At 44.9% G+C, this 20532-nt stretch overlaps 1 protein-coding gene across 3 annotated transcripts in view; it reads right to left on the reverse strand.

The window, feature by feature from the left end:
• SMOC1 (SPARC related modular calcium binding 1) overlaps nucleotides 1–20532 on the reverse strand; it is a 153684-nt gene that overhangs the window by 27241 nt on the left and 105911 nt on the right. For 2 of the 3 annotated variants that reach the window (XM_082451805.1, XM_082451804.1), the window contains exons 6-7: nucleotides 12042–12131; nucleotides 9932–10012 (exon numbers count right to left, since the gene is read on the reverse strand). In XM_082451805.1, the coding sequence (XP_082307931.1) occupies nucleotides 9932–10012; nucleotides 12042–12131 (171 nt within the window). The remainder of the gene's footprint in view (nucleotides 1–9931; nucleotides 10013–12041; nucleotides 12132–20532) is intronic. The other variant, XM_082451806.1, reaches the window with a different exon arrangement.

Consider the following 20532-nt stretch of genomic DNA (forward strand, 5'->3'; position numbering starts at 1 on the left):
CTCCTGCCTCGGGAGCCTCTGGGTTGGCATGAGTGGCGTGAGCTATCGGGACAGCTGCAGAGAATCTGGCCGAAGAGGAGACTGCAGGAACAAAAGGAGGGACCAGAGGGACCAGGCTTGAAGGCACTGACTTCCCTCTTTTTGGGAAGGGACTGGCCCAGGGACTGGACATGTGGTCTCCAAGGAGGAGATGCTGCAGAGTGCATGATCTCGGGGAGTGATTCACAGGACATCACTGAACAGCCCTTTCTGTTCATTTGGCCACACAGGGTTCAGCACTCATCCCCTGGAGGACTGCTTTTCTGCCCTCCCGTCATGTCTGGCACCAAGCTGCCACTGGGCCATCACCAATCCCCAAGTCTCAGAGTCATCCAGGGGCTCCGAGAACACCCTGAAGAGGAGGGGACCCCAAAGAACCACTCCTCGGGGCTCCCTTTGGAACAGACAATGGCCAAGAAGAGAGAGGTGCTGTCAGGGCAGGCAAGAGGCAGACTCCCTGATAAACAGAACGAAGTCAGTCTTTGAAATTGTGCTCAGGTGTGTATCAAGTAGGGGTGGAGGGAGTGAGAATAGAAACAGAATATGCGCAAAGTTAAAATGTCACCTCTTCCACTGGAATGGGTTTCTCCATTTAATTTAATCTAAAGGCCCTTTTCCCCATAGAGTAGGCAGGCAAATGATGTGAAAAAGATAACATCATCACCCAATCTTAACCTACAAAGGGACCTCGGACCACGTCTCTGGAGGAGGGCACCCCTTCTGATGAACTCACTGGCCAAGTGAAGAGATGCTGTTCAGCTCTGGTCCAGAAGGAGAAATGAGGATGGTGTAAAAGCTCAGTGGGACGGCTGTTCCCAAACACCAGGGGGAACGCCAGCAGTCAGAGGGAAGAGCTTCTAGGAACAGGAGTCAGGGTGAGATGGGGATACCTGGGCTTCCTCGCCAAGGCTGAGAGCAAGAGTAAGCGCCTAGCACTCCTGCCCCTGCACACTCCAGTCCAGGCCTGGCACATGGGAGTTTCTGTCACTGCTCACGGAAGTCAACAACGATCAGAAGAGAGGCAGAATAGCTCGGTGGTCAAGAGCACGGGCTTGGGGTCAGATGAATCAGCCTCCACCACTTGTTAGCTCTGTTTACTTTAGCTCTCTAAGTCCCAAGTCCTTACCTGTAAAAGTAGGGTAACCACAGCACAGGCCTCACAGGGTCATTGTGAGGATGAAACACAATAGTATATGTAAAGCATTGAACCCAGCACCATAGTCAGTTGATAAGTGGTAGGTTATCAGCTGGTCTAGGGTAGCAGTGTCCTCAGCCAATGTAGAGCAACCCCGGCCTTCCTGACCCATCCCCATGAATGACCAGTCTCTCAGGGGGATTGCAGGGATGACCAAGGGCGGGCTGGCGGGGGCAGTCTGCTCTAGGTACAGGCAATGAGGGGCACACTGTCTTTAGTTTACCTCAAAAAATAATAACATAACTAAGAATCAGTCTACTTTCTAAGATCGCTATGTCAGCAACTCCAAACAATGTCTGTGATAGAATATCCCTCCCCTCTGGGGTGGACCACACCTCTGCCCCTGCCTTTGACACACCACTGCCTGATGGTCAGCTCCTTCCTTAGATACTCCTTCTGTTTCTTTCCTTGGTCCCCTTAGCACCAAGTAGAGGCCTTGGCACACGACAGCTATTGATGGGCCTGTGGCCCTGGGCAAGGTCCTTACTAGTCCGGGCTCCTTTTCCTCATTTAAAATGAAGTGGTGGCACCTATGGTCACCTTATCTTTGACAAAGGAGGCAAGAATATACGATGGAGAAAAGACAACCTCTTCAATAAGTGGTGCTGGGAAAACTGGACAGCTACATGTAAAAGAATGAAATTAGAACAATTCCTAACACCATACACAAAAATAAACTCAAAATGGATGAAAGACCTAAATGTAAGGCCAGACACTATCAAACTCTTAGAGGAAAACATAGGCAGAACACTCTATGACATAAATCACAGCAAGATCCTTTTTGACCCACCTCCTAGAGTAATGGAAATAAAAACAAAAATAAACAAATGGGACTAATGAAAGTTAAAAGCTTCTGCACAGCAAAGGAAACCATAAACAAGACGAAAAGACAACCCTCAGAATGAGAGAAAATATTTGCAACTGACAAAGGATTAATCTCCAAAATATACAAGCAGCTCATGCAGCTCAATATCAGAGAAACAGACAACCCAATCCAAAAATGCACAGAAGACCTAAATAGACATTTCTCCAAAGAAGATATACAGATTGCCAACAAACACATGAAAGGATGCTCAACATCACTAACCATTAGAGAAATGCAAATCAAAATTACAGTGAGGTATCACCTCACACCGATCAGAATGGCCATCATCAAAAAATCTGCAAACAATAAATGCTGGAGAGGGTGTGGAGAAAAGGGAACCCTCTTCCACTGCTTGTGGCAATGTAAATTGATACAGCCACTATGGAGAACAGTATGGAGGTTCCTTAAAAAAACAAAAAATAGAACTACCATATAACCCAGCAATCCCACTACTGAGTATATACCCTGAGAAAACCATAATTCAAAAAGAGTCATGTACCATAATGTTCATTGCAGCTCCATTTACAATAGCCAGGACATGGAAGCAACCTAAGCGTCCATCGACAGATGAATGGATAAAGAAGATGTGGCACATATATACAATGGAATATTACTCAGCCATAAAAAGAAATGAAATTGAGTTATTTGTAGTGAGGTGGATGGACCTAGAATCAGTCATAGAGAGTGAAGGAAGTCAGAAATAGAAAAACAAATACCGTATGTTAACACATATATATGGAATCTAAAAAAAAAAGAAAAAATGGTTCTGACAAACCTAGGGGCCGGACAGGAATAAAGACGCAGACGTAGAGAATGGACTTGAGGACACGGGGAGGGGAAAGGGTAAGCTGGGATGAAGTGAGAGAATGGCATGGACATATATACACTACCAAATATAAAATAGATAGTTAGTGGGAAGCAGCCACATAGCACAGGGAGATCAGCTCGGTGCTTTGTGGCCACCTAGAGGGGTGGGATAGGGAGGGTGGGAGGGAGACGCAAGAGGGAGGAGATATGGGGATATATGTATATGTATAGCTGATTCACTTTGTTATGCAGCAGAAACTAACACACCATTGTAAAGCAATTATACGCCAATAAAGATGTAAAAAATAAAAATAAAAAATAGAATGAAGCGGTGGTACTAGAGGCTCTGGTTCCCATGGCCGGCGGTCTTACAGGTAGCCCAGAGCTTCCCCGTGGCTCAGAGGGGGATCCAGCTCAGCCTCCCCCGCCCCAGGGGAGCCCAAGCACCAGCAAGCGGCTGAGTGAGGGGCAAGGCTGCTGGGGGCCTTCAGATTCGCCCCCATGCCTGGCACCCCCCTCCACGGTCATACTGTGTCCAGCCGTCTGTGGCTCAGAGGCTCCCCCCAGAACAAAACTAACAACGCCTGCCCCACGTCCCCAGAGCACCCACTCACAGGAGCGTTTGCAGGGGGCTCTGTAAATAGGGCACGGTGCTGGGATGAAGTGTAGTGGGTGAGGGGGTGTAAGGGACAATTACAAACCAACCAGCCTGTCTAAATAATTTCTCCCTGGGGCACCGAAAATGGCCATGCACGGTTCACCGTTGTCTGAAGCGGTGACCTAGTCCTTCCCACACAGACGGAAACTGAGAAGTGGAGGAAAACAAGATATAAATTCTACAGAAGATATTTCTTCTAGGATGGATTGTCCCAATATAGTATGTAGGCACTTTTTTCAAACTTTTCCCCCAAAGCATCACTGACTCACAGCCACTCAAATTTTAGAAAAGGCTCCATCTCTCCTGACTCATGCCATTAAGTGAGCTCATATGACCCTTCCACCAAAAAGAATACGAAACGCTTCGGAGTGGTTTTGGAACGACAAGTACTGAGAAGTGGCAAGCTGGCGTCTTTCTAGTTTTTCTCAGTAACTTTGTTGACCTTGACCTGATAAGCTCTGTCCTTTAAGGACAAGAGCTAGCAAATAAAAATTCAGGCGAGAAGGAAGGAGGGGTCAGGGGCCAAGGTGGGGAGATGGAAGAGATATTTTTTAATTTGTCAAATAAAGTATCATAACTTCACACTTCATCCCCCAAACAATAATGTTGCACACGTGCGTGTGTTAATAAGATATATACCCTGCTTACTTCCAAAGCCATTTTACAAATAAACACAGAATGAGGACCCTTGGACCAAAGCAGAGATAGCAGTTGCCTTCTAGCAAATTGGCAGAAGCCAATTACAATACCTCGGCACGGCCTTCAATTAGGTTTTTTTAGCAGCAGAGGCCAAAAGGAGAACATTGGGATGTGGTGGTTTTACTCTTAACACCACAAAGCATACATACTCAATAAAATCTCTGCTGGTGGAGCAAGTTCCAGACCCCTCCCAGCCACCCCTGCACCTCCGTGTTCCAAGCAGACAACGTGGGGTGCAGGAGCAAGGCCACTGGGAAAACTAATTTTAAAACCAGGTTAAGATGGACTGTGGAGCCAGGCTCTCTGGGGCCTCCGAATGTGTTTCAGCTCCTCCTGGCACAGGGAGAACTTGAGAAAGGCCTTTGTTGCCAGGGAGAAAGCCATAGGGATGGCCACGCATGCCTGTCCCCGGCGCTATTCTACTGGCCCTGGTGGACCAAGACACCTGCATAAGATAGATGGGCAGACGTCCAGAAGGCCAGTGATAGACATAAACATCCAGGATCTGGTTTTATACAGGTATTTTAAATGCACACGAGCCCAGCCCCATCCGCGGCTGCTAACGTTCGTGGATGACTCGTTCTTCCTTCCAGCCACGTTGTGTGCGAGGTTCCAGGTGGCTGTGAGCTATTTGCTTACAACAGCTACCGCTGGTTTCCCCCTAGAACTGTTTATTTTTCCAGGCCTGAGGTTATTACGTCACCCCACGGTTTCTGGGCAGGCCAAGAGCACTGGTTTGGGGGGTGGGGGATCCAGCCAGGAGGTGCTGTTGCCTCCGTGACCCCAAATCCCAGTCCTAGCAGCAGCCATCCCAGCAGGAGCTTCCAGGTGAAGGAGGAGCATCAAAAATGTGACCAATGGGCCCAAAGCAGGCCTAGAAGAGCACCGATCCGAGCCTGGCAGGTCAGGGCAGGATGCTGTAAACAGCTTACTTGTGACGTGGATGGTGAGAGAGGCAAACACTCTCACTTACCAGGAGGACAGGGGTCATTGTCACGGCAGAACTTATAAGAAATACATTTCCACCTTGCGTCCCCGCTGATGGCTTGTTTCCAGGGAGCAGAGTTACCACCAGCTGCTGCATTCACAGATTACAGAAGGAGGGTCTGCCAGGCAAGGAGGTAAGGAAGGAAAGGCGTGGTCCTTTTGGATTTAACACACAGGGTCAGGTTCTAGGGCTTCTTGGAGTCCCAGATCAGATCATGAAGGAAGTGAACTAGAAAAGATGGAGATAAAGGAAAGAAAGAAATGGGGGGGAGGAAGGGAAGTCCAATGACCTCAGAGTGGCCACAGGAGGGAACCAGGCGGAGACAGAGGCAAAGGGCCTTCGTACATGCCTTGAGGGCATGGTTTGCAAGAAGAAAAGAGCGAAGGCTCACGCGACCACATTTCCTGAGAGATGGCATTTACCCAGAGGAGAAAGCACAGAGTTTTGTCATACAGAAAGAGAAAAAAAACAAGACTTTTATCAATCACAGCTGTGGGAAAGTGCCTGCATGTAGTAAAATCCAAAGCAGTAAGATATGGATGAAGGATGAGATGAAGCCTAATTTTTGTCATTTCCTTAATCTCTTTACTCTCTTCTCTAAGATGCATTATAGATGATTACAGTTTTTTGAAATTCTAGTTATATTGAGAAATGCCTTCGTCACTAGCCCTTGATACCAAAAACTCAGCAAGAGTTCCTGTTTTCTTATAAAAGCAGAACAGAGTCTCTGGCCAACTTGTATAGGAGAAGATGCTGGCTCTCAAATTCTAGGATGTTGGCCGCCAGGTGTGCTGTCCGCCTGGCTGCAAGAAGAACTCCCGGTACAATGGAGGCGAGAATCAAACAGAAGTTCAACAGGCAAACCTGCTGCCGCTGAGCCTGCCACATACTCAGAAAGAGACACTGACCATGATGAACACATGACAAAGCCTTAAAAATAAGGGCCAAAACCTCCAGGAGGAGGGAAGGAGACAGGATAAGTCTGCAGGCATATGTGTCATGTTATTGCAAAACTTCAGCTGCCCAGTGGAACCTTTCCAACATCAACAGTCCCCAGGCCAGAAGACAAACCTGGCGTCACAGGGTCTGAGTGTGAAAGAAGGATGTTTGGGGTGTAAAAGAAACTGGGATGCCTTTTTGCCTCTGAGAGACAGAAAGCTGAGAAGAGCTCTCACTCAGTCGGCTCTCAGAGTCCCACTCCAACCTCCCCAGAGGCAAGGGCAGAAGCTCTCCTCGACCCAGAATCTTTCATTAAACTCTAATGGGAAAGTGTCCCAGGGGCCTGACTCAGAGGCTCTAATCCATACCAGAGCCAGCTGCCCAGACCCAAGTTAACGTACAAGTCTATCTGACTTCTCATCAGACCAAGTGAGATCATGTGAAAAGTGGCTAGCGCAGTACATCAGGATATTCCATTGAGTTTTTTTTCAATAATTCACCTACTATGTACACCTACTATGTGCCAGGCATTTTAGATACATTGAATTCTCAGAAAAATCCTGCAAGGCATTAATGATTTTAACTAATAAGTAAGGAAATCAAAGCTCAGGGTAGTTAATTAACTTTCTCAAGGTAACCCAGCCTCTCAGTGGGAAGCAAGCATCGGAAGCCAGGTCTATAGGTTTGCCTGATACCAAAGCCCATGTTTCTACCAATACATGGTTGATCTCTTCTATATACAAAAGATTCCCTACCCCCGACCTATGAAGGCCAAGCCTCAGGATGCTTCCTGGGCAACCCACTTGTGAGAGCACGCACAGGACAGGATATTAAAGCTCACGTGAGAGCAGAAAGTGCTATGTGAGCTGCCTAAAGAGTTTTGCGCTAATGCAGGCTTCCCCAGGCATGTCAGGAAACATCTCAGGAGGCACAGTCCCTACTTCTAGGAAAGGGGCCCCAAAACGTGAGAAAGACACACCCCCCGACACACACTCCCATCCAAATGCTTCTACTTCAATCTTATATAACAGGGCCAGCAAACTTTTTTTCTGTAAAGGATCAGATCATATTTTAGGCTTTGCAGGCCAGACGGTCTCTGTCACAACTCTTCAACTCGATGGTTGCAGCACGGAAACAGCCATAGACAGTATGTAAAGAAATGGACATGGCTGTGTTCCAACACAACTTTGTTTGCAAAATCAGGCAAGTGGCCATTTGCCAACCTCTGTTACATGCCTATGTGACACAGTGTCCCTCACACCTAATTACATCAAAAAGGTTGACAGGCACTCAGTCAGTTTTACCACCTGATCATGATGGAGAATGTCCCTAGTTTATTAGAAAATGCCTATGGTATCAATCTGAGATAATGATTGCTGGTCTCAGTTACTCCCAGGGAACCTTTAGCTCTCCTCCAACTATCCTGTCCTATATGCTAAACTTACAGGCATAACTGGGGCAAACCAGGAAAAAATAAAGGTGGCTGGGTGCCTCTCACAAAAGGAAGGGGATTGTACCTGCCTGGAAACCATTTTTCAATATGATCCCATACTCATGCAATTGGAAACTACACAGGGGAAGAAGGAGTGGGAAGGGGAAGGACTTGAGTGGAAGTAAACATCATCAAACTTGACACTGCCACTTTACTATACACAGAGAATACAGCCCAAGAAGACAGGCACTCTATTCCCAAAGAGAAATCATTTTCTCCAGCCCCACCACTTACTAGCTGTGACCCAGGACAAGTTACTTCCTCTCTCTCATCCTTTGACTCTTCATCTGTAAAGTGGGGATAATAACAATACTTATAGGGTTATGGTGACGCTCAAATGAGAAAACACACAGCTGATATGGACTAGCTATGATGACACTGATGGTTCTGACTTTACTGATGATGATCTTTTCTCCTCATCCTTCTCCAAAGCAAACACGTTGAGCTAGATTCTCTAATAGATATAATAGACAGGCAGTAAAGCCCTTGCCTTCACAGAGTATAACTTAGGCAGAGAAATTAACCACTGGCAGGCAGAAAAAAATCATGGAAGCAGTTGCTAAATGTCAAACGAATGCTTCAGGCAAAAGGTGCTGTGTAATTTCAGAGAGAGCTCTCCCTCTTATCTACCCCTTGGTCACCGTATGAGAATTGAGCCTCCTACTGGGGCTCTGCAGACCTGCTGGGGGCTCAGGGAATGTGGGGACCTTTTGCAGATATCACTTCCAGATACCACAGGCACCAAAACCACTTCTCTTTGACTTATCATATTTGCCTAATAGTGAAGGGGGAGTGGAGGAAGGATCTAAGAAGCTTCCTAATAGATGTTTTTGCTTAGGGTGACAATCACAAATTCTTTCTTGATTGAAGAATTCTCACTAGAAGAAGTATCATTAATATTCCCATTTTCCCTACCAACGATGATGATAATAATAAATACAATTGGACTTACAATTTATCATGGACTTACTATTATCACTTAGCCAGACATTGGTTAAGTACCATACAGACTAACTCAGTTAATCTTTACTTACCGTCCTTTAAGGGAGAGATTATGATCCTGGCTGAGAACTGAGGCTCAGTGGGCGTGGCCAGGGCAGGGGTGGGGCAGGCATTTAACTTGACTGGGTCACTTACTAAGTGTTGGAGCCAGAACGAGAACCCAGGTTTGCTGATTCCAACGCCTGTGTTTTAACCATGGCACTGTTGTGTCAAAAACCCTGGCCCACGGGACGTCACATGGGCTCCTTCCCACCCCAGCATCCCACACCTCCTCCAGCTTCTATCAAACAGGGAACCAGACACATGCCGAGGTACTCAGCAGAAAAAATCAACCAGGGCTATGTGACTTCACCTCACGGTCTAAACCATTCCGTGCACTCCAGTCCCCACGACCTTTAGGACAAAGCTGGCATACTATACAGATAAACCAAAAGGGAGGGCAAGGACAGCACACTCATTCATTAATGGTCATGCAAAACCCTGCCTGCCAGGTGAAAGGGATGTATCTTTAGTTTACAGTCCTTGCTATCTATCAGGAAACGACGATATGGCTAAATTCCACAACCAGGCATAAGTATGCCAATAGCATTTCTCACAACGAAGTCTGAGGCTGAAAGAAGGATGATTCCCCCCCGATAGAGATACAGATTGGATCTGTTAATACATTTTCCTGTCGATGGACATCTGATCTCTTTTGATGGTAAATGAACTTTATCAACTTTGGTTTTCATTGATGGTAAATGAACTCTAATCTGATCACTCTTCAGAAATTACCACCTTTCTACAAGGGTTCAGCCAGTACCAAAACCTGAACACTCACAAGACCCTCAAAAGATCAAACCAGAAAAGATAAGATTGGAGGCAGCTATTTGGAGCCTTAAAAACACATAGATCCAAGGCTCTTAAGGTTTGAAGTCCAACTTCTCTATGCCCAGCCATTCTTCTTTCAAATTCTTCTGCATGGCATATAGAAAGTCAATTAAAATATTAAAACATACCATCAAACTTTTTTTTAGCTAAAAGGATCAACTACTCATGAAAGACGATCTCTAAGCTATTAATTGAAGACAAAGTTGGAAGGTATTAACCCATCTCATCTCTGCATTTTACAGCTGTGGAAGAAACTGAAGGCCAAACTTGTTAAATGACTTGCCCAAGCCCACACAGTGATAGTCATGAAGCAACCATATGGCACCCGTGGACAGATCAGGTACATATTAGTACATAATCCAAGGCAGATTATTTACCTGAATTTCTTACATTGGTATTGTTCAATTTGGAGTCCTTGATTACCAAGTGCTTAATCCAGAGAGTGGGAGCTGTGATTTCTGAAAAAAAAAAAAAGAAGAAGAAGAAGAAGAGAGAAAATAACGTCTGGGCAAAGAGAGTATGTTACTTGGAGTGTAACCCCCAGACTTTTTAACAGCTTTTTTAAAAGCCTGAGGCATCAAGGCTTGAGCCATCTCCCTCATCCCATATCCACTTTGTCCCAACACCCTCTTGCTTCCTTTCTATGGAAGATCATCTCCCCATCAGCTCACAGGAGTCAACCAGGGCCTCCTGCGCTGGGAGGCCGAGTGGTCAGAGTCCAGAGGCGCTGAGCCACTCCATCCAGGAATAAAAATATTATCCCAGGAGGTGAGGAACATGCGCCAAGCCAGGCCTTTCTCAGCTGCTTCCCTGGAAGAAGATTTAAAGGGGGTAAATCAACAAACGAATGCCAAACAAACCACAGAGACCATTTTAGAGGAAACAGCTGAGCCACAGCAGGTTTTAGCTTGCTGAGACTCTGCTTCACATGGGGAAGAAAGTAATGGGTCTAATGTGTGCTTCAATCCCCTTTCTAATAGTTTCTCATCAAACAGAGGCTGAATTCCTCCATCCAGAGAGCTCCAGGGTGCCTCCAGGCTCTCCAGGGGTGGGGTCACCCAGTGGACAGGTGCCGTGGAAATCTGAGGATGACCCTGAACACACTGTAGAGTGACGAGATCTTCCATGAGTGTGTTGGGAAGGTCTTCCAAGCTGACATGGTCTCCATTCCACTCCCCCACCACCCCCATCAATCCTCCAAGGTCCCAGACTTGCCAATGATATAGGACATTTGTAGATCACAGAAACATTTTAACTTCTAGGCATGAACACACACATATGTTCCACTCCATGACCAGTTGCAAAGGATATTTCACGTTTCTATCTAAAGCTGAGCCTGGGCTAGGGACATCCTTAGCCACAGAACCAACCAGTGGCGTCATTTCTTTTTACTCCTCTGTCTCACTGTCCGGTCTTAGGATCCAAGCCTGGACATACTCGGCTGAAAGCTGCTGAAAGGCTGCCATATATTGCACTGAGCTCCACATCTCATTGTCAGACTTTCTAGAAACTGTACTCTGCCGAGCTTCCTGCTCCTCCTCATGGGAGCCTGGAGTACTTAGCAAAGCACACTGAAGAATGTAGGCCCTGAGCAGCTCAAATTCAAATCAAAGCCAGCCTTCTGCACCCAAGCTCCTCCTGTCCGTTCCCCATACCTCCAGAGATATCCAACCTCTATTTTGCCACCAACCACCACTATTTCTCTTGACCTAGAATTTCTCCTCTCCCAAATGTCTTGACTCAACTCTCAAGGTCCCTACAACTCAGCCAAACCAGCTCTATACACCAGTCTCTTTCCTGCTACTTTCCTCACTATACCCTGTCTCCACCTTATTCTCTCCTTTGCCTATGCCAGTGCCCCTGCCTGGAACACCCTGATTCCTCCCCCACATTTTCAAGATCCAGCTCAAGTTCCCTCTCTTCACAGAATCTTTTCCCATACCACTGTGATCTCTTTCTCCCATACATGTCTATTACAGAAAACAAACAAACAACTGAGACCATATAGTTCCATACATAAAGTTCTCCTATAGTTGCCGATCTCTTGAGAGCAAAGGCTTCCATCTCATCTACTTCTCCTTTGTCCCCCAGAGGCCTCCCACAATGCTGGGCACAGAGCACTACAGGAACTTGTTAAGTGCTGATTCATTTAGAAAAGGGAGGCTGCTGGCCCGTCTTTCTCAGCCCTGGCTCCTTGGTCTTGGCAGCCCACAGGGCCCATCCAGGCTGTGTTATTATTGGACGTTAGCAGCCAGCAGGAAGCCTGGTGAGAACAGAGGGTCTTTCCAGAAGTGGAGGGTGTACTAGTTCCTGGGAGGGTTTGCATTTTTTAAAAGGTTAAAACAACCTGGCTTAAACTGGGAAAAATTGAAATTAAAAAAGAAAAAAGACATAATAATAATGCTTAAACAAACAACCGAAGGAAAGACCTCCCCAAATCTGAAAATGGGTGGGAGAATTCGAATCTGAAGTAATACAAGAGCTTACCATCTCCGTCGAACACCGGCTGGGTCTCCATCGTGGGTGTCGGCTTAGACCCGTCATCTGAATTGAGGGTTAAAAAGAATCGAAAAGAGACTACCATTATTGAGGTAAATACTATCTACTCTCCAGCACTGTTGAATGGTTGGGGTTTGCACATGGCCCGGCCAAGTCCCAGTGAACAGACCAAAGAGAAGGAAAAGAAAGAAGAAAAGAACAAGAAGGAAAAGAGAATCACAGAGAGACACCAACAGTAAGACAATCCAGGTGTGTCCTCGCCATTCCAGGGAAGGGACCCAAGTTGTCATGGCTCTGGAGGACCCCTTCTCATAACTCTGTACCAGCATGACTCTGTCAGCCCTTGTTCTTTCCTCAGGAAAGCTGGGAGGGCTATCTTCCCCAGCAGCCCTGAGTTTTGGCCAGAAATGTTAGGAGATGTTGGCACACTTGTGGCATCAAATTCTGATGCCCCCAGCTCCTTCCTGCCCTCTTGTGAAGGGTACTAGCCAGTACCTTTTTAGTGGCCTTCACTGAGGAGCTTAAGGAAAACAAGAGACCATGGTGCTATTTCCTCCCAAAATCCTAGCTATTTCTCCATCCTCATCTAAAAACAAAGTGAAGGTAAGAAGGACTACTTCTCTCTCCAGCATGCTGAACTAAAAAGAATGGGGAATCCTTAGAACACTTTTAACTCTGAAACAGCATGCACCCCAGTTCCCAAGGAGAGATGGGGGCAAACAAAATGGGAGAAAACATGAGTAATTGCCCTGGATTTGCTTTGAAATTTCTAACACAGATGATAGGAGCAGGGAGTTCTCAGTAACAAAGTTCTAATACTTATGGTCTTAGTAGTGTTGGCAGCTCTCTCTGTAGACCAAAAACCTCTACGGATCAGAGTAAGTTCAGACTTTATTTACCTTTCAGGACTCTGAATTATGCTCATCAAGATCCCAAAACCTTAATTTTGAACAGTGTTTCTCAACTTTTTTTTTTTTTATTCCCCATCTAAGGAGTATTTTTAGACTTTTTTTCCTAATTAATTTCCTAGTGAAATGTTAATAACAAAGATACACTGTATACCTGTTTGTGTACTGTATGTATATCTGTGCTTTATATGTAAAAAGAGCAAGTGCTCTTTTGTGCCCTAAGAACCAATTTCCACCTCCTTGGTGAAAGCTGGGAGCAGGTATCTTTACCTGCGTTGAGAACGCATACTTCCGAGATTTTTCTGTTTTCTCCCTTGGGAGGGGGAGGGAAGGAGAGCACTGTGGTCTCGGACACTGTGGTTACACGAGCCCTTCTTCCCAAGACCCCCAGAGATCTTTCAGGACTGAACACTATATTCTCCAAGCATTAGCTATGGAGAATGAAGTTCTCATATAGCCCGCAACGCCAGTCAGATCATCAGTGATGACAGCCTTCACCATTTGGAGCTCCCAGAACTCTTGGCAGAGTTCCCTGCATCTTACCAGGGGAGGGAGAAAGAACACAGAGTCCTGATGCCTTTCTTACGCCAACACCCCACCTCTGGGATCTTAAGATTCAATAGCTATGGAGACCCTAACCCTTGCTTGAGGCTGAGGCCAGCAACCTGGCAGTTGTGTGAGACCTGACCCTGCTATAATTCTCATGTGCCAACGTAAGACCCAACTCCTGCAGCGGCCAGGGTGATCCTGAGCTATCCGACAATCACCCCCAGACATGAGACGTGGCAGGAGGAGAGGAGTAATGAAGCTGAATATCTTATTTGCCTCAAACTGGGGTCCAGAACAGCCATCTTTTGATGCCAAACTGTGTACGTTTGATCTGGAAGTCATTGAGGGAGAAGAAACACAGAGCAGAGTCACACAGTGTCATTTTTTAAAATGGCATCACTTCCCTGACTCTATTAACACCTCTTTCCATTGAATTCAGTGAACCACTGAATGAAGTCTTTTGGCAGCTGCAGTGCACATTTGGTTGCTGCTGCCGGATGCAGAGCTCACAGTCTAAATAGACCTGCACAGTGTGCTCAGCCCCTCCACACAGGGTGGCTTCACTTCAGGAGTCTTAAAGGGAACAACGGGCAAGTGAGAAATCAAACATTCTCAGAGGGACAACGATGACAAGCCAAGTGAAAAGTGGCTTATGAGATATTTTAATATTCAATTAAAATCCTCCCCTACTCCAAGAGCCGTATCTCTCTCTGGAGCAGGACGACAGAAAATACTCTGTTTACTTCTCCCATCATCCACATGAGAGTCTGGGACTGCCCATCTGGTCCAGCAATCAGTAAAGAAATCTGCCGCTCAAGGAGAGGAAGGAGGGTTTCCAGTGTCCCCGGGGAAGTCGAGGACCTCCACGATTGCCCAGATGCAGGCCCAGAAGCCCACATAGCATGAAGCCACGTGCAGGGAGTGAATCCTCCTGCAGGGTAGGGTCACCGAGGGTGAAGACATACAGCTGCACTGCCACCATGGAGGGCCTAGCTGGAAATCTTTATGAAGTGAGAAAAGACAAAGTGCCCTGCTGCCAGGAGAGCCACCTGTGAAATCCAGCATGCCCCAAGGATAGGCAGCCAAGCCAAAGCCAATAGGACCCTCTGACCATCATCTCTGGGCACCTGGGCACCTGGCATCCAACCCAGCAAACAAGCGCACCCTTCTACCAAACATAGGTCCAAGGCCTGGGTCCAAGGTCCACATCAGGCCTGCTTCCTGGCAAGCCCTGGGGCAACACCAGGACCCACATTGGGCCCGGGAGAGAGAGAAAAGCTTCCGCATGTGCCCCTGGCCGCCCGGTCTCCAGTGGGGTCACAGTGCAGATACCGGCTTTGCAACCAACTAAGTTGAGTAAACTGAACCCCTCACTTTTCTTCTCTGGGCAGTGATATCCTCTTCTAAAAATGAAGGATGGCTGCACCCCTAGCCTCAGGACATGGGTAGCTGTAAAAGACTCTAAAGGCCTCTTAAAGAAGGTATTAAATCATCGAGTGTTAAATCATCTTATCCAACTGCTTACTTTTAAAACTGGATTCGTAGAATTAAACTTCTATAAAGTTTTAAAAATAAAAAATAAAGTAAACCTTACAACTCAATAAGAAGACAAACAGCCTGATTTTAAAAGGGGTAAAATATTTTAATAGACATTTCAAAGATGCACGGACAGCTAATAAATACATGAAAAGATGCTCAATATCATTAGTTGTTAGGAAACCACAAATTAAAACCACAGTGAGATACCACCACATGCCTACTAGAATGGCTAAAATTTTAAAAAGAGACACTATCAAGAGACAAGGATGTGGAGAAACTCAAACCCTCATTCCTTGCTGATGGGAATGTAAAATTGGGTAGCCACAATGGAAAAGAGTCTGGAAAATTCCTTAAAAAGTTAAACATAAACTTACCATTCAATCCAGAAATTCCACTCCTGGAAATCTATCTAAGAAAAATAAAGACATATCCACCCAAAGACATGTATACAAATACTGATAGCAGCATTATTCGTAATAGCCTCGAACTGGAAATAATCCAAATGATTGTCTACTGGTGAAGAGATAACCAAATTGTGATATACCCATACAATGGAATATTACTTAGCAATTAAAAGGAATGAATTACTGATACATGTAATAATATAGTTGAACTTCAAAAACATTATACTAAATGAAAGAAGCCATGTGCAAATACTACATATTGTTTGATTCCATTCATATGAAATGCCTAGTAAAGGTAAATCTTTAGAGACAGAAAGCAGATACATGGTTGCCTGGAGGGGGGAGTGGGGTATAACTATAAATGGGTACAAGGTTTCTTTGAGGGTGATGGAAATGTTCTCTGGTAATGACCACACATCTCTATAACGGTACTAAATTCATTAAATTGTACATTTACAATGGGTAAATTTTATGGTATGTAATTATACCTTAATAAAGTTTTTAAAACAAAGCGGGGATGGAGTACCAAAGTCATCACAGATAAATCATCAGGTGGCAGTAGCTAGATTATTTGAGCAATCCTTAATTTGGGGGGAGACTCTCCTGTATATCTTAAAGAAAAATATATCTGAATCTCAATTTACATGAATGCATATGATGATATCACATGCGTGTATGTTTAATCCTGGTGATTCTATTAGACCTCAAATAGTAAGACTTTCTTTCTCTTTGATACCATAATACTCTTTCAGACCTAGAAGAGCATAGAATACTGAAAAAACCCGATTCAAAGATGACCATTTCTTTTACAGAGAGAAAAAAGTAAATTAGGAAACATTAAAAAAAAAAAAAAAAAGGCAAACCTGAGAGAATTTCTCAAGAATGATGTCAAGATCAACAATAATAAGTGTTACCACATTTTGCAACACTCAGAGTTTCTGGCAGGTGGCTTTCTTCATCTATTCTCACCACTGGCCGGGGCAGAGGAAGTCACCAGGCAGATAAAAAGAGATTGAGTTTCAGCGCAAGAAAGTGATTTGCTCAAGACTCCAGAGGCAGTGAGCAAGCAGTGCTGGAAACCACCCAGGCCCAGAGCGGGGCGCCGCACAAGATCCCCCAGCCCCCAACCACGCCTCTCCTTGCAGGTGCAGCCCCAGAAAGCCGCAGCCCCCGCACGGGCTCTGCGAGCCTATCCAGACAGTGGGTTTGTGTGACAGCACAATTCTTTGCCTTGCGAGAAGGCCTGGCCCACGCACAGACAGCTGGAAGTCACTTCGACCCCTGATGACACCGTTCAAAGCCTCCTCTGTTTGGCTTTTTGATTCCTGATTGACATTCGCTGGCGAGTGGAGATAAATGCCGGGCTGAGCACAATGTTGACCCGCTCTGACTATTCCCAGGGAAAGACTTTTCAGAATAACAAACAAAACAAAACAAAACCACCAAAACGTTGGTGTGCTTATGGGACTGAATAGAGCCCAAGAGGTCCGAGGAAGCAGGGCCGGGCCTTTCAAGGGGCTGGCAAGTCCATTGAGGAGTTAATTGTTTGGGTGTACAATGAGTTTATTCTGACCACATACAAAGAGCTTTCTCTTCCAGGTCCTTCAAAAGCAAATGTGTCAAAGGGGCCAGAGGAGGAATCTGTATTAATGGCATCTCTTGGGGTCTCTGAGACTGAGGAGCCTTGGAGAATGACAGAAAAAGAAACCACCACCCCCGTCCTGAGATTCGGAAGGTCTCTCAATGATCCTGAGTCCCCTTTAATACTTGGGCTCTGCCCAAACCATGTCCATCACTGGTCACCCTCCCTCTTGTATTCATTTAGGCTGCCATTGGCCGTCTTTTACCAAGACATGGAGATAACACTTCAGCCTGGTAGAAGTGCTGGAAGGTTCTTGCTTTTGAAGGGACCACATTTATGCCAGAGCCATCATTCCCCTCAGCATGTGACTCAGGGACCCGGTGTGAAAGTCAAGATGACTTATTCTGGGCCTCACAGGGAGACAGTGGTGCCTGTTTGCAAAAATGTCCCTTAAGAACCTGGCCTGAATCATAGCAAGAGGAGGATGGAATGTTAACCTCAACCTTTCCTGAGATGCGTGTCCCATGACCAACGAGGCTCAGAAATATACTGTGAGCTGTCCCGATTCTGACCTTTGAGAACACAAGTTATCTAGGTACTTCGGGTCCTTTCCAGAGCAAGAGATGAATCTTTTACATTCCATCTACCCACCTGCACACTCCCTCCCAAAACAAGCTTAAAGCTGTCTTTTTGCAAGCAGTTGCCCACACCGTCAAGCTCCACATTTTCTTGAATAAGAACGGAAACAAGAGGCTGGTGAAAAAGATAGACCAGAGATGGAAGAAGGGGGCGTGGTGACAAAGCGGAGGAGAAGTAGGGGAGAGGTGGCACTGGCAACAGCAAAGTTGGTTCAGGGCTGGGTTCACCCAGAGACGGGGCTAATTTTTTTAAAACTCTTTATTTTGAAATGATTTTGCAATGGGTAATTGCAAACAAAGAGGTCCCATGTACCCTTCACCCAGTGTCCCCCAATGACAGCATCCTTGTAGTTAACATAATTATACGGATAACATCATAATAGTACAATATCAGAATCAGGAAATTGATATTGGTATAATCCAGGGACCTTATTCACATTCCGCCAGTTTTGCATGTACTTATTTGTCTGTGGGTGGGTGGGTGGGTGGGTGGTGTGTTGTTCTATGCAATTCTATCCATGTGCAGATTCATGTAACCACCACCACAATCAAAATATAGAGCTAGTCCATCACTACAAAGATCTCCCACGTGCTACCCTTTTATAATCACACTTCCTCTCCTCCACCCCATCTTTCACCCCCAGCAACCACTAATCCTTTCTCCATCTCTATAATTTTGTCATTTCTGGAATGTTATATAAATGGAATCATGCAGTATATGATCTTTGGAGGTTGGACTTTTTCACTTTGCATAATGCCCTTGAAATCCATCCAGTTGTTGCTGCATGTGTCAACCGTGTGTTCCTTTGCATTACTGAGTAGTATTCCATGGTATGGAAGCACCTCAGTTTGTTTCACCCATTGAAGGACATTTGGGTTGTTTCCACCCTTGGCTATTACAGATAAAGCTGCTGTGACTATCTGTGTACAGGTTTTTGTGTGGACATAAGTTTTCATTTCTCTGGAATAAATGCTCAGGAGTGCAATTGCTAGAGTATATGGTAAGCGTATGTTTTGTTGTTTAGTTTTTTAAGAAACTTCCAAAGTATTTTTCAGAGTGGCTGTATCATATTACATTCTTACCAACAATGTATGAAAGATCCAGTTCGTCTGCAGCCTCATTAACATTTGGTATTGTCACTATTTTTATTTTAGCTCTTCTAATAGGTGTGTAGTGATATCTTATCATGGTCTTAATTTGCACTTAAAAATTTTTTTTATTGAAGTATAGTGATTTACAATATCATGTAAGTTTCAGGTGTACAGCACGATTCAGTTTTTTATATATGTATATATGTGGGGATATATATATATATATTCTTTCTCAGATTCTTTTCCCTTATAGGTTATTACATAATATTGGGTATAGTTCCCTGTGCTATACAGTAGGCCCTTGTTGGTTAATTTGCACTTTTTTATAGCTAACGATGTTGAACATCTTTTTGTGTATTTATTTGCCCTCCACATATATGCTTTGGTGAGATGTCTATTCATTTATTTTGCCCATGTTTAAATTAAATTGTTTTTCAACTGTTAAGTTTTTTAGCATTCTCTGTATCTTCTACACACGTCCTACGTCAGATAGGTGGTTTGTAGGTATTTTCTCCCAGTCTGTAGTTTTTTAATTCTCTTAACAGGATCTTTTCAAGAGCAAGTTTTTAATTTTGATTAAGTCCAATTTATCAATTTTTAAAATTTTTGGATCATGTGTTTGATGTTCTCAGACACCAAAGCTCAAGGTTCACCTAGCTGTAAGTTCTGAAGATTTTCTCCTATGTTTTCTTCTAAAAGTTTTAATAGCTTTAGATTTTACATTTAAGTCCAAGATCCACTTTGAGTTGGTTTTTGTATAAGGTGTGAGATTTAGGTTGACGGTCTCGGGGAGTTGTTTTTGTTTTTGTCTGAGGATGCCCAGTTGCTACAGCTCCTTTTGTTGAAAGGACCATCCTTCCTCCGCTGAATTGCTTTTGCACCTTTGTCAAAAATCAGTTTGCCATGCTTGTGTAGGCCTACTTCTGGGTTCTCTTTTCTGTTCCATTGATCTCTAGGTCAATAGGACAGTGAAAATACTCTGTATGATACTATAATGGTGGATATCACTACACGTGTGTCCATTCCCACAGAGAGTACAACACCCAGAGTGAATCCTAATATAAACTGTGAACTTTGGGTTATAATGATGTGTCAATTTAGGTTCATCAGTTGTAACAAATGTACCCACTCTGGGGGGGGGGGGGGATATTGATGGTGAGGGAGGCTGCACATGTGTGGTGGCAGGGGGTATATGGAAGATTTCTGTACCTTCCTCTTAAATCTGCTGTGAACTTAAAACTACTCTAGAAAAACTTAAAAAACAAAAAGAAAGAAAATAAACATTGAAAAAAATGTGGAGTCACCACATTTGTTCAGATGATCAAAGGGAAGCATGGATTGAAAATTCATAAAGGGTCATGAAGGGAATAAAACACTAAAGATCTCTTGGTTTAAAAAAAATCACATAGAGTGATTCCTCCCACTTTCTTTTTCTTTTTGAAAATTGTTTTAGCTACTCTAGTCCCATTGCCTTTCCACATCAATTTTAGAATAAATAGCCCTTGAAACTCATGGCTTTCTTTCAACGGGTGCAACAGGACCGGAGAGTGGCAATTCCTCGGCCTTGACCACAGGAGCTACGTGGCTTGGAGCTGGAGAACTAGTTCGGATGTGGCCCTGAGGCCTGTCCACCCACAGGCTGAAACCCCTGGCTCCCTCCAGCTTGCTGGGCCACAGCTGGAACTGAACTCATTCAGCCAAGGAACAGTGAGCAAATGAACGTATTCTCAGTGGCCTGACAAGCTCTGGGCTGTCTCACCTGGACTT

The sequence above is a fragment of the Balaenoptera physalus genome (genome assembly GCF_965194825.1).
Source record: "Balaenoptera physalus genome assembly, chromosome: 2".
NCBI lineage: Eukaryota > Metazoa > Chordata > Mammalia > Artiodactyla > Balaenopteridae > Balaenoptera > Balaenoptera physalus.